Here is a 14,630-nt window from a genome sequence, read left to right as displayed (position 1 = left end):
CTTATATTTTATATTTCAATGTGATGTAAAAATTGAGCTTACTTTGACTGAACTGTTCAACATCTGAATTTGAAATTTTCTTCCTTGGAAAATTGAAAAGAAGCAATATTTGTACTCATTTGTTGCTGTTTTAAGAAATTAGCTTTCAAAGATAAAAAAAGATGTTTTTTTTAATGTGAAAATTGTGATATCCACAAATGTGTGGTCCAGTTGTGTTGTATATGTATAACTTTGCATATCTGCCTGTAATAAATGATATTTTCAAGAGATAAGAATCGCTTGATGTTTCTGCATTGTAAAATCACAAAATTAATACAACAGTTATCTAATAAACCCGATGTCTTGCTATCCTTTCAGGAGCATAGATTTAAGAATTACAAGAACCATCTAGAACTGTGTTTGAGTGAATTCCATGAAATCAGCAGTGGAATCACTGAACCATTGAATGAATTGTTCCAACCACATGTAGAGGCTGTCACACAAGCCTTACAGCCTGGACTGACAACACTGGCATGGAATTCCATGAATATTGACGCTTTCCTTCACCAGATACACACAGGTAAGAATTTGAAATTCATTCGATATCAAGTTCAGACTGGAACTCTTAGCACCTACCCTAGCTGCAAGACTTTTGTAAACAAATCTAGGCAACATTCTTTTCTAGAAATTTCACAGAAAAATGATATTGTTATTTTAGTATCAACATTTTACTGGCTCGAAACTTACAAAAATACTCACCAACTGGGATCAGAGTTGAACCTAAAATATATTTACACTTCAAAGTGCAGCTGGTTTAAAACGTAGATCTGACCTATACCACTTTCTCTCACATCAGGACTAATCTAGTCTAACTCTGCAGTGACTTTTGGAAGTTAAAACAAAAGTTGACTCGATTTGGTTTATAGGATTAATTGTGCCTAGAGAGTTAGTAGTGATGTGAACATTAGTTTGGCTGGACTTAATTTCATGTTTCTCATTATCTGACTGAGCCAATATTTCAATCTGGTGAAATTATCAACAAAAAAAATGATGCCCTCTACACAGTAGCACTAGATATAAATCACAATGTCACTGATGAAGACCTCATGAGCACATGTCTGTATGAAAATTATTGTTTATTGCTGAAGTTTTGAGCTATGGCCAGTACTTTACTATTTTACATTTAATACATTTTTACATTCTAAGGCTGCACGAAATACATTTAATACATTTAATACACGGGAGATGGTTGAGGTACATTTAATGCATTTAATACATTCTAGAGATGCACGAAATACATTCTATTCCTCGGCGATGGTCCGGGTAGCTTGCATTTAATACATTTAATACATTTAATGCATTTAATACATTTAATACATTCTAGAGTTGCATGAAATACATTCTATTTCTCGGCGATGGTCCGGGTAGCTTGCATTTAATACATTTAATACATTTAATACATTTAATACATTTAATGCATTTAATACATTCTAGAGTTGCACGAAATACATTCTATTCCTCGGCGATGGTCCGGGTAGCTTGCATTTAATACATTTAATACATTTAATACATTTAATACATTCTAGAGTTGCACGAAATACATTCTATTCCTCGGCGATGGTCCGGGTAGCTTGCATTTAATACATTTAATACATTTAATACATTTAATGCATTTAATACATTTAATACATTCTAGAGTTGCACGAAATACATTCTATTTCTCGGCGATGGTCCGGGTAGTTTGCATTTAATACATTTAATACATTTAATACATTTAATACATTTAATGCATTTAATACATTCTAGAGTTGCACGAAATACATTCTATTCCTCGGCGATGGTCCGGGTAGCTTGCATTTAATACATTTAATACATTTAATGCATTTAATACATTTAATACATTCTAGAGTTGCACGAAATACATTGTATTTCTCGGCGATGGTCCGGGTAGCTTGCATTTAATACATTTAATACATTTAATACATTTAATGCATTTAATACATTCTAGAGTTGCACGAAATACATTCTATTCCTCGGCGATGGTCCGGGTAGCTTGCATTTAATACATTTAATACATTTAATGCATTTAATACGTTTAATACATTCTATTTCTCGGCGATGGTCCGGGTAGTTTGCATTTAATACATTTAATACATTTAATACATTTAATACATTTAATACATTCTAGAGTTGCACGAAATACATTCTATTCCTCGGCGATGGTCCGGGTAGCTTGCATTTAATACATTTAATACATTTAATGCATTTAATACATTAAATACATTCTAGAGTTGCACGAAATACATTCTATTTCTCGGCGATGGTCCGGGTAGTTTGCATTTAATACATTTAATACATTTAATACATTTAATACATTCTAGAGTTGCACGAAATACATTCTATTCCTCGGCGATGGTCCGGGTAGCTTGCATTTAATACATTTAATACATTTAATGCATTTAATACATTTAATACATTCTAGAGTTGCACGAAATACATTCTATTTCTCAGCGATGGTCCGGGTAGCTTGCATTTAATACATTTAATACATTTAATACATTTAATGCATTTAATACATTGTAGAGTTGCACGAAATACATTCTATTCCTCAGCGATGGTCCGAGTAGCTTGCATTTAATACATTTAATACATTTAATACATTCTAGAGTTGCACGAAATACATTCTATTCCTCGGCGATGGTCCGGGTAGCTTGCATTTAATACATTTAATGCATTTAATACATTTAATGCATTTAATACATTTAATACATTAAATGTATTAAATGCAAGGTCCCGTACCGTCTCACGATACTAGAATGTATTTCATGCAACTCTGCATTTAATACATTTAATGCATTTAATACATTCTAGAGTTGCACGAAATACATTATATTTGTCGTTTGTCGGCGATGGTCCGGGTAGCTTGCATTTAATACAATTTTAATGCATTTAATACATTCTAGAGTTGCACGAAATACATACTATTTCTCGGCGATGGTCCGGGTAACTTGCATTTAATACATTTAATACATTTAATACATTTAATGCATTTAATACATTCTAGAGTTGCACGAAATACATTCTATCTGTCGGCGATGGTCCGGGTAGCTTGCATTTAATGAATACTAACTTCTCTTTAAAAAATGTAAAACGTGCATGGGTTAAATGTAAAAAATGTATTTCGTGCAAAATATCTGACTTCTGGCCATGGATGGAAGTTTTGGAACTTTAATAAAACTCAGTTGAAAGAGTTTCCTTCTGACTTTAATCATGTTTAAGTCATTCACAATATTAAAGTAAGATTATGAATTGAAAGTATCACCAACATGTACACATACACTTACTTTTTTCATACCTTTTTGGTTTTTTTTACCGATAACAGACCAATAATTTTTAAGGTGTTATGATGAGAAACACTGAATTATTAGTATGGGTATACTCTCATTTGAAGTGTTACTAATTTAATTGTATACATGTTATTTATTTCCAGCTAATCTGAAATTGAAACATGTTGTAGACAGAGTCAGTAGTGTGGTGGAGAATAAAATCCTTGGTAAGATTGAAACCATCGCTGGTTTGTTTCTCTTTGACATGGATTTGGCTTTCTCTAGATCCTGGGTAAGTGTATGCTATGTTATATGTACATTAAAATATCTGTCAAGTAGTCTATGATCTAAAACTGAAATGATGATTTGGTGAAGTGGGTGACAGAGAAATAAGTTGAGCAAAAAAATAATTATTAAGTGACGTTTGACCCTGGAAATGTGATTTCACACTAGCTATAGCTTTAATGGACCGGGCTGCGTAGAGTCCTGTTGTCTTTATTTCATTTAAAATGTATTAAAAAAGGCTGTAAAATTGCCATGTCAACACTGCATCAAAGGGTGGCATTTCTGGTTACGTTTACATGATGGTCACACAACGAAATTGCCGAAAATCCAGAAATGCCACATTTCGGTCGTGTGACCATCATGTATATAAAACTGGAAACACCACTTTTCATGCAGTGTTAGTTACCTTATCACTTTAGATTGCGTGTGTGTCACATCTCTGCCTATTATTTTAGTCCATCGATGAAACCCAACCAAACTATTGCTATTACAATAAAAACAAAAGCACTGTCCTCTTGCTCAAGTGAGGACGCTAGTGCAGTCCGATATTGTACCAGTCAAGTTTGGTTGAAATTTAACACAAATACAGGATAGTTACATTGGTCCAAACATGATAGAATTACATGAATGCTGAGTGAAATAGACATAACACTTTATTAAGATGTGGTATACTTTTTGATTAGAAGTAAAGTATCCATTCTGAACAAAACATGACTGTTAAATACAACATCTGTGCCATATTATTCGCCAGCACTCACGTACATATGTAACACTGACTTGCGTAATACTGCTTTTCCTTGTAGCCTCCCAGTCAGTTTTGTGCTGAAGTGTTAGAGACAGTGAGAATGAGAGGTAATGAACTGTACCAGTATGTGATGCAAATAGAAGTAGCCATCCATGAATTAGTGGATATACTGAAATACAACAAAAAGGTAAGATTATATGTTACTTAACTATTACTACTTTAACGGCCTTACAAAATGACAATGCTTACATTGAATTCTTTTCACTCAGGGATAGGAAGACATGACATCACAATTTCTCGAAGTGAACACTGGAGGGCGATGTATTTAAGGGCAAAATTGTCACATACATGAACTTGTTATAAATAAAAGTATACTTGAGTAAAAAATTGGTCAAGGTTTTTCAGGAATTATGTAGTTATAATGCCATGGTTACAAAGTTGGACCAAATGATGACAATTACTATTTTGCAAGGTAAGATGATCTGGTCAGTGTTGTAATTGACTGTGAATTGAGTTTACTGAGTAGTCATAAATGAATAAATAAATGAATGAATGAATGAATGAATGAATAAATAAATAATGAGTAAATGAATAAATAAATAGATAAATGAATAAATGATTGAACAAATGAACAAGTGAATGAATGAATAGATAAATGAATACATGAATAAAATAAATAAATAAATAAATAGATGACATAATTTATTCAGTAATAATGACAATGGTACTATTTGTTTTCTCAACAGTCTGATGGTAGTACCAGGTCACCGACCTCCCAGTCTGCGACTTCCTACCGAGGGTCACCCAAAGGTCATGGTCATACACCAACCACTATGCGTACAAGTAGAAGTGCTACAGCTGATGATCAGATTGCTGCTGAATTACTGGGTAAGAATGGACATTAACTAGATTGTCTACACCACTGATCTGTGACTATGATAACTCTCGCCCACACTCACCTCGTTATGTAGTAGTGATTCTATCTGATTAAGTTAGCCACACCCTCAAATGCCATTATCAAAATACCAGTATATTTAAGTGTACATGATATTTGCATATATGTAAATTGCATGTGAATTATCACACTTCATGCATTGGGTATTTATAGAAGGGGAAGGGGTTGTGTAGTCTACATACTGTATAGATATTAATCACCCCCACGGTGAGTAATAGGGTTATGGTATTATTTTTAAATTGCATTACTCACTTGATTTAGGATTCAATACCAAGCTGAGTGTAGTCAAGAGCTATCTTAGTCACAGATCAATGGCATAGACAGGCTGATGTTGTCAAGAATTATCATAGTCACAGACCAGTGACATAGACTGGCTAGATACTGACAGACAATGATTTAAAAAAGAAAGAAAGAAGAGTTTGATACTTGGATTGACTGGAAACTCTTTATGTATTATTGAATGTAATTGAAAGGGAAATTAATTTTTTTTTTTGTAAAAATTCCGATTATTTGTGATTTTCTTACTGCAGGTCATTACTCCATCCAAGTATACGATGCTGTCATGTCGTCAGTTTGTCGTTCACTTCTTACTCTGGCTGAAGCATCGGGATGCGATAGTATCTTTGAAGACCATAGTTATGAAATAGCACCACCGTCTATGAGTCCCGAACCTATCATGGAAGAGTCTCGTCCAACCAGTAGTCGACCACGCAGTCGTCCAGGAACTCGAAGTGCTGGTAGTAGAATCAAGAGTGCTGCTAGTACTCGTGGGAGACCGATGTCTTCGTTGTCGTATTTGTCTGACATGACTTGGACCACTGAGAAAGCCAGTGAAGTCACGTATCTAAGGTAGGGAGAGGTGTATAGGAACAATGATATAGTAACAACATTTTATGTGTAACAGCGCCCTCGCTCTAATTTTCACACATTCATCATTCAAATTTTAACAGAGGGAACACCACTCTAGGAAAGAAGGACATTTTCGTAAACTACTTGTTCTTGAGAGTCATTTTCATGATTTTACATCACTTGTAATTACTTGCAATTTCAGAAAAAAACATCAAGTTGATCTTGTGCCTTTATAGGGTATCTTTACTATGGGCTATTGCATCATGGGAGTCAGCAGAAATGATATATTTGTGATTGAGCAATGAATGTAAAACATTTCTCATGAATATTCATTGTTTAACAATGAATATTAGTTCTGTTGACTCCCATGATGCATCAGCCTATAGCAAAGATACCTATAAAGGCACAAAATCAATTTGATGTTGGGCTCTTCCACCGCCGACCTCAGTCCGCAAAATCCATATCCGGGCCGTAAAAATTATCTGTGTCTGATTTTGATAATAATACAATAGTAGTAATAAACCAAATTTATTTTCACTAAAAAAATGACATACCACTCCCAAAAGCACACAATTTTGATTTTGTGTATTTATTTTTATCGTGGCAGGTTTGAGGTTGAAGTCAAGTTTGCTATTCCTAACATCATTATCCAGCCTACCTTGGACTCAGTGCAGCAAGCATTGGGAGAGATTGGATCAGCTATACTTGGTGTTACTAACAATGTTGCATGGTGGGGTGGTGAAAGTCTAGGAGAACCTATCTATGAGGCTATCACACAGGAACCAATTGTACAAGATCTACTGTTACAGCTTAGTGAAGTTGTGGATGGTGAGTGTAATGACACACCCCTATGTTGATGCTTTATTTGGTATAGTCTAATTGTTACTGAATAAAGGATAGGGCGTGTAGGGGTGGGTTGGGGGTGTGAGGTGGGGTGAACGGGATGAAAATTTAGTGGATTCCATGTAGTAAGCCATCAGTCAGGAACTTATTGTGCAAGATCTACTAATTAGAGAAGTTATACTCATACTGTGTACCATAAATGATGGGTTTATATGCACGCAACTTTTACCTAGTTACTGCCATAGCATGAACACTGTTGCTAGGGAAATCTCAGTGAAATGTATGAGAACTCTGGTAGATTTTACATACTGCGGACTCTTGACAAAAATACTGTTAATTCATAGAGCTGGAGGAGTGAGTGTTCAAAGGGAGTATTTTCTGTGAAATAATGACATTATGATTCAATACTGACAAATTTTACATTTTTAATGTATTTTTTTTTCCAGACTTACAGAGAACAGTGGATCATCACTTGTTCCATTTCCGTTTCTATGACTTCCTATGGCGTGATGACATGCAAGGTAACTTCCTGGAGTTCATCAATGCTGAACCTGGTCAGTACGCCGTCAAGAGAGAAGTAGAAAGATTGTTACACATTGAAAACAAACTACAAAGTATTCCTGCCATCTTACCAGTTGGTCCAATCTGTCTGACTACGAGTCCCATCACTGATGCGTTGTATGGCTTTGCTATTGCATGGAAAACACAGTATGCTACAACACTACATGAAGAGGCAAAGGTACGTAGATGTAGATGCAGACATGTGGGTGCCAATCAGTGTGCTCTCCAACGATAGCCAAATTTTGTTGCTCTAGGTCAAAATGATAAAAACTGGCATTTCTTGTGAAAAGACATATCCCAGAGTATTAAATAATACTATCAAACTACATTTGTACCTTTTTAGTGTCTTATAATGTATATTAATAACTTTACTTCTTGAGTTATCACATGTTCCTTTGAATCCAATCTCACTAACATGTAGGTTGTAAGATATGCCATGTTGTTGCGCCCTCAACGGCCAGCTCTGTAATTACGTAAAAGTGTTTGACTGATGTGTGAGGGCGCCCCATCGCTGCATACATTACAAACTAAGCAACATGTAACACTTCAAATTGTAACATTGTGAAAGTTGAGAGATGATTGAGTCCCCATTACCAGAATATAACCTTACTCTTCCTTGTGTTGACAGAGAAAGTTAGACCAAGCTGTGTTGTACAGATCAAACATGATAAATAGACTCAACTTGGATGTGATAACACTGGACCAACTGAATACTGCCCTCAACCTGCTGGAAGAACTTAGAGACATGGAAAACAAGATAGATGCTATTTACCTACCAATAGAGACAGCCTATGATAATCTACAGTAAGTCATTCTTCCTCTTATGAATAAAATAGAATATATTGATAAAGTGACATAGTGGGATCTGATATAGAGCCTTCATAATATGCAGGTTATGGCATACAGCTTATAACCCAGGAATCATGTTATTGTTGGTATGACATCAAACTAGAGTTGGGATAGCTCAGTTCTGACACTAGCTGGCACTAACACTTCACCAGAATGTATGGATGGTGTTACTACCTACAGTATACCTATGTTAACACCACCTTATTTCAGTGTTAGGGTGGGGCTAACATTAATACCCTCACCAGTATGTGTTAGCAGCCTGAAGGGTTTATATCCACACTAGATCTATGTTAACACCAGATAAGCTCAGTGCTGACACCAGGCTGACACTAATACCTCACCAGTATGTGTTAGCAACATGTCTGCACTAGCCCTATGTTAAAACCAGGCATGTTCAGTGCTAATGCTTAGCTGACACTAACGCCCCACTAGCATATATTAGTAACTGGAGGGGTTATATTGCCTAGACCTATCTGATGGTAACACAAGGCATCGCCCAGTGTTAACAAAAGGATTAACATGTAACACCAGGCTTGAATTCGTCCATCTAGTGTTGAAACAGTCCATGTGTGTACCAAATTTCTGATGCGTCATTTGCCTAAAATGTTTCAGACACATTATCTAATAAGTGATATCTTCATTTGTATTAACAGGGAGTACAAACTACGTCTTCCAAGAAGTGAAGTTGAGGAGGTCAACAATCTGAGGGATAAATGGCAGGAGGTAATTGATATGGCTGAAGCAGCTAGAGTTAAACTATTGAAAGAACAGAGGACGGCATTTGAACAAGAACTGGACAAACAAACCAAGGTAAAAACATTACAGGGCATGCCTTTTGAGGCGAGCGATCGCTCCGCTCGCCTACCGCTCGCGCAAATTAAAATCCACGAGAGCGATTTTCCACTCGCGTGGGCCCCAACCACCCTGTACAACAGCCTGATGTTATTTTATATCATTTTTCAATATGTGGTTACCATAAAAATCAACGTTTATTCGGTAAAATTACGTGGTTGGAGCGTGGAAAACTTCCGTGTTCATAATCGTCGATCTCCAGCTGAAGTCAGCGCTGTCATTCATGACCTATTTATGTATCTGAAATTTGCATTGTACTACCCTTATATGGGAAAAATAGTGACGTATTCGAAGCGGGACATGCATGATGTCATGGCATATCATGAATATTGATCAGCTCAGTATGCAGGGAGATTTGAACTTTCGCACCACTGCAAATTGCGCAATTACGATTGATACGATGACTGTTTGGAGTTCTCGTTTTCAGCAATCCATGGATCGATGAGTTGAGTTTTAAATTCCGATCGGCCTAGTTTTGTTAGAACGTGGTTTTGGAGACCATCCTACGTGAATGTCTCCTCCGGAACATGAACAACAACTGCGATTTATAGTCGCTACACAAAGTACATGCCCAGAGTTCCGACAATAGCTTGGCGATGTTTTGGAGGGCATTGAAAGAATGACAATAACTTATTACAAGATCGACTATTTTACAAAATAAAAATAAAAATAATTTGTCGATATTTTTCCCATCTTATCTTATTATTCTCGTGCAGTTTTCAGAGAAATTCCCGGGTCATAATCTCCAACACGCAGTTTCATTGTTTTTGTCGGATGATCTATTCAACTGCCGACCACGTCTGTTTTACCTCCATGACTTTATCGACTGCTGTAACATATAAAATATTTGCTCGAATTTTCGCCTTGTTGTGATTTCTAAAACAAAGTAGGTCTGCTGCTCAGACGTGAACGGATCTCGCTACTTTAGGGAGTGTACATTTTTAATTTCCAGGGGGAGGCCGGAGGATTTCTAATGAAGCAAGGGATTTTTATTGGTGGCCCCCCCCCCCCCCCCCTACAAAAACTGGTATAAATTATCTGGCCCCCCCTAAGACTTCTTGTTTTTATTTCATGGCCCCCCCCCTGAAACCACTAACAAAAATACGCACAGATGAAACACAGATACAGCAACACATAGATTTGCCAGCAGTTGCTACATGTATCAACTAATTCCATATTTATACTTACTTCAGAATTGAACCAGTGCACAAAGTTGTTGAATCATGGACACTCATAAAATCACAAATAAAGACTATTATAAGTTAAATTGGCTGACAGGATGTCTACTTACAACTGAGGGGTGACAGAATAGACTACTGGTCTGGCTACACTTTTTCTTGGATTTTTAGCCCATCACTGACATAAATTAGCAAATAAATGAACAAGTAAATATATATATATATATTACTTATTTATCAGAGGTTTGGAAAAAATAGTGCAAAATTGCACCATGAGGAAACTTTTTTCCATGTGAACATATTCAAATTTTAGGATTAATTTGCAGTGGTTGGTCACACAATCATTTATTATTAATTTAAACACTTCATAAATTACACATTTTAGAAACATTTTTAATTGCAGTGCAAAGGGAAAACATGTTATTTAAGATTGAAATACATATTAAGACCCTTCCTATATTATAGTATTCATATTATCTCTACGCAAAATATAAAACACTTCTTGACTATATTTCAAGAGACTTTAGTAAACTGATGCGCTGAGGGGGGGGGGGGGAGTACATGTATCACTTCAAAGGGTTGAATAATATTTTTTATGAATACATGGCTTGTTATGAATACATTCCTCACCCAGCACCTGTGAATAATTTTGTGTTTAATTCAAACTCACAAAAGCTATCATATAATACTTGAACCCTACCATGGTGATAGAATGAAAACATCTCTTCAAACTTTAATTTCAGAATTAAAATAATTCTACCAAGTGAATATTAAATATCACCTCACACTTTGAAAAGTAGGAACTGTTACAGAAGGTTTATGTTTAGTTGATTACATTATAAGTAATGTCCATACCAAATATCAAATCAATCAGTCCCATTGATTTACACACTCATGCACACTGTTTGATGACATACATGTAGGCACAATGAACCTCAGTTCCAGTTGTGCCAAAAATAGTGTAGTTACTGTTCCACTACAGTGTTTGAAACACCAAACACAAATTGAACTGTTGATGACTACCAACCACGAGCTAACTTAAAAAAGCTCTATGTTTCAAAACAATTAAATGATGAAGCTGCTATTTCTCGTTTTGCTGAGAAATATATATTGTCAGTGTGAACAGTGTTAAAAACTACATTGAACATTTGAGAAATTTGGAGAGGATGAAAAACATTAGATCCAGACATTGGTTAGAGGTACAGAAGAAAAGAGAAAACAAGAATTATAATGACTATGACTGGTTGCAGTTATTCATAAGTGGAACTCTAGAAAAACTGAACGTAAAAGAGCTAGATAAATATCTAGACAAGCATAAATTGCCAAAATATAGAAAATTAAAAGGAGAAAAAGTAGACATAATATCAATGCACATACTTGGAACACCTGAATTTAGGTCAAGAAAAGTGACTGCAAATGAACTTCAAACTACAACTACAGACATCAGTGATACAAATAGTAGTGACTCTGAAAGTGAAAATGCTATAATAGGTGTTATAGACAGTGATGATTGTTTTTCTGATAACTCTGAAACTTCAAGCACGGCTGATATCTCAGACAGTGATTGTGATGAAACAAGTCCTACACAATTTCATGGGAAAGTTACCTTGAGAAGTGGCAGAGTCGCTGGTCAATTTTTGTTTCACTGAATACAAATATTGTGATTTAATAGGTTTGTGCACTGTTTTATCATCAATCCATGTTAAATGCTACTTCTGTAGGACATTGTGCACAGTCAAGTGTTGGGTTTTGCCTATATTTTATTTTATATACATATCTGGCACTTGTCCATCCTGACATTCAGGTTAGGTTGTTTTTTTGTGGCCCCCCCCCTAACAAATAGTGAAATTTTTGTTTAGCCCCCCCTAATTTTTCTTGATAAAAATTGGTGGCCCCCCCTGAAAATCCTCCGGCCCCCCCTGGAAGTTAAAACTGTACACTCCCTTAGTCGGCGACACCGGTCGTCCGTGTGCAGGTACTAGGTGGGGTTACGTGTTTTATTGTCTCGGATCAAGTGAACGGTTACAAATTAGTCAAATTACTGAGCAAGCAATTTAACGTCAACGTCAAAGCTCAACATCAGGAGGCATTTGTCATCTGGGGCACGTTAGTTTTTGTCAATTCATTATAGTTTTGAACAATCTCAAGTTTGAATTAGCTGCATTTTAAGCGAAATAGAAGTGGTGGTTTCTTCAATGCCCTCCAAAACATGTACTTTGTAGCGACTATAAATTGTTCCGGAGGAGATATTCAGGTAGGATGTTTTTATAAAAACGTTCTAAGAAAACAAGACCAGTTAGAATTTGAAATTAAAAACCTAGTTTTCTATTGTACTACTTATCACAACAAAAAACTGAATATTTTATCAAGATTTTGATGTGCACAGACTTAACAAAATTGTTGCAATAATAATTGTACAAATAACCAAACGAACTGTTACTTACAAATATATTTTTGCATACATTTTTTTAATGTTTTTTTTTATTATTTTATTTATTCGGAGCCAACTGGCCAAAAATACAAATAGAAATGAAAATGAAATTTTTTTTCTTCACTCGCCTGACTATTTTCAGGAGATGTATTAAATCACTCGCCTACCACTCGCCTGGATGGTTTCAGGAGAGTGATTTTTAGCTCTCCTGCTATTTTCAAAAGACATGCCCTGAAACAAAAAATAATATGTAACATTTTTCATTTTATTATGTACCCAATAATAAGATTGTACTATTGTATCATAGCCTGCTCAACCTCACACATGCTAATTACTCGCACTCTATCGCACACAACTCATACCATACCCTGAATAATGCTTATTAAGCATTCCCGTTATCAATTCCCTGTTTATCCTCTATGGTGAACTGATAATCTTGCATGTATTTGTGGGGTTGGACTAGATTAGTTGACAGATAATTATTTTTCGATCCCTTTCCCATTTATTTATGTAATCATACTCTCTTTACGGACTTGTATTATTTTGTGTCTGGGAATAAAGTCATATTATTATATCATCGTGTCAGTACAGTAAGGTTGTATCTGCCTATACAATTGCATAGCAGATACGACCTTACTGCACTGATGCGACGATATACATACATATATATATATACAAGGCTCCAACGTGCTAACATGATAATGGGAATGTTTGTGCATTATCCAGGGCATGGCATGGGTTATGTGATAGAGTGCAAGTTATCAGCATGTGTGAGTTTGACTTTGAGCAGGTTATGATACGATAATTGAGTTTGATGACCTCATTTCTGTCCAGTGATATTTAGGCAGAGTGAAACTTTTACCAGTGAGCTTAGTAGACATATTACATATTACAATTTCACTACAAGACTCAGTATAAAATATTAAAATCCTGTCTGTTTCAAAGAATTTTAATTTAGTATTTTAATTTATCACTTACTTTTCTTCGTATTTCAGTTGTTTGTTGTGGAGGTTATACAGTTCAGAAATAGTTTTGATGCCCAGGGTCCAGCAGTACCTGGTGTGCCTCCAGCTGAAGCCGTCTCTAGACTGCATGAATTCCAGAACATCTTTAAACTATACAGCAACAAGAGAAAAACTCTAGACTCTGTGTCCAGACTGTTTGGTATCATACAGAAACCATTCCCAGAATTGGACAGGACTGGAGAGGTAAGATGATTGGAACGTTGATATAAACATGATGACATCATCAACTTTGAAGTTGAGTTTGTAGCAAATTTGATGAAGTAATCAATAAGCCATTCTAAAATTTGCCATGGTGGCGTTCTACTTCCTGTCTTTGTGTATCATGGGAGTATACATGGTATAGGTTACTTGGTTAATCATAGAGCACTGCTGCTTTCCTTGATGTCTGAACAATACGAAAAACATGGACCCTGATTTACACTTCTACAGAATACGAAGGGACAAATCTCTTAAGAAATGGTACAATGAGGTGATGATACCTCAATTTGAGTGAGGGTGCTGTATTCTCAATTTCCTGTTTGCAGTCTTGAATGGCCCATTAGTATTACTGCTGCCTGTCGTTGTGCAATGGATTACTACTGACTTGCACTGTTCACCCTTTTCCCCAACAGGAGATTTAGCTAGGTTTTTGGTAGACTTTGTCCATTTGACTTCCGGGTTGTACTATACATGGAGAGAGACATCGTATAAAATGACTACAAATATATATAGTAACTAGACTAATTCATACTATATTAGTAACAAGTAAAGAT

The 14,630-nt window shown here is 35.7% G+C and overlaps 1 protein-coding gene across 7 annotated transcripts in view; it reads left to right on the top strand.

The window, feature by feature from the left end:
* LOC144432816 (dynein axonemal heavy chain 8-like) overlaps positions 1-14,630 on the top strand; it is a 109,422-nt gene that overhangs the window by 15,273 nt on the left and 79,519 nt on the right. For all 7 annotated transcript variants that reach the window (XM_078121101.1, XM_078121104.1, XM_078121102.1 and 4 more), the window contains exons 13-22: positions 358-559; positions 3,470-3,597; positions 4,394-4,522; positions 5,082-5,223; positions 5,821-6,139; positions 6,747-6,967; positions 7,429-7,721; positions 8,172-8,347; positions 9,046-9,202; positions 13,849-14,061. In XM_078121101.1, coding sequence (XP_077977227.1) covers positions 358-559; positions 3,470-3,597; positions 4,394-4,522; positions 5,082-5,223; positions 5,821-6,139; positions 6,747-6,967; positions 7,429-7,721; positions 8,172-8,347; positions 9,046-9,202; positions 13,849-14,061 — 1,980 coding nt within the window. The remainder of the gene's footprint in view (positions 1-357; positions 560-3,469; positions 3,598-4,393; positions 4,523-5,081; positions 5,224-5,820; positions 6,140-6,746; positions 6,968-7,428; positions 7,722-8,171; positions 8,348-9,045; positions 9,203-13,848; positions 14,062-14,630) is intronic.

The sequence above is a fragment of the Glandiceps talaboti genome, chromosome 3 (genome assembly GCF_964340395.1).
Source record: "Glandiceps talaboti chromosome 3, keGlaTala1.1, whole genome shotgun sequence".
Taxonomy (NCBI): Eukaryota; Metazoa; Hemichordata; class Enteropneusta; family Spengelidae; genus Glandiceps; species Glandiceps talaboti.
Note: the sequence above shows the minus strand (reverse complement) of the source record. Positions and strands in the feature narration are given on the sequence as shown.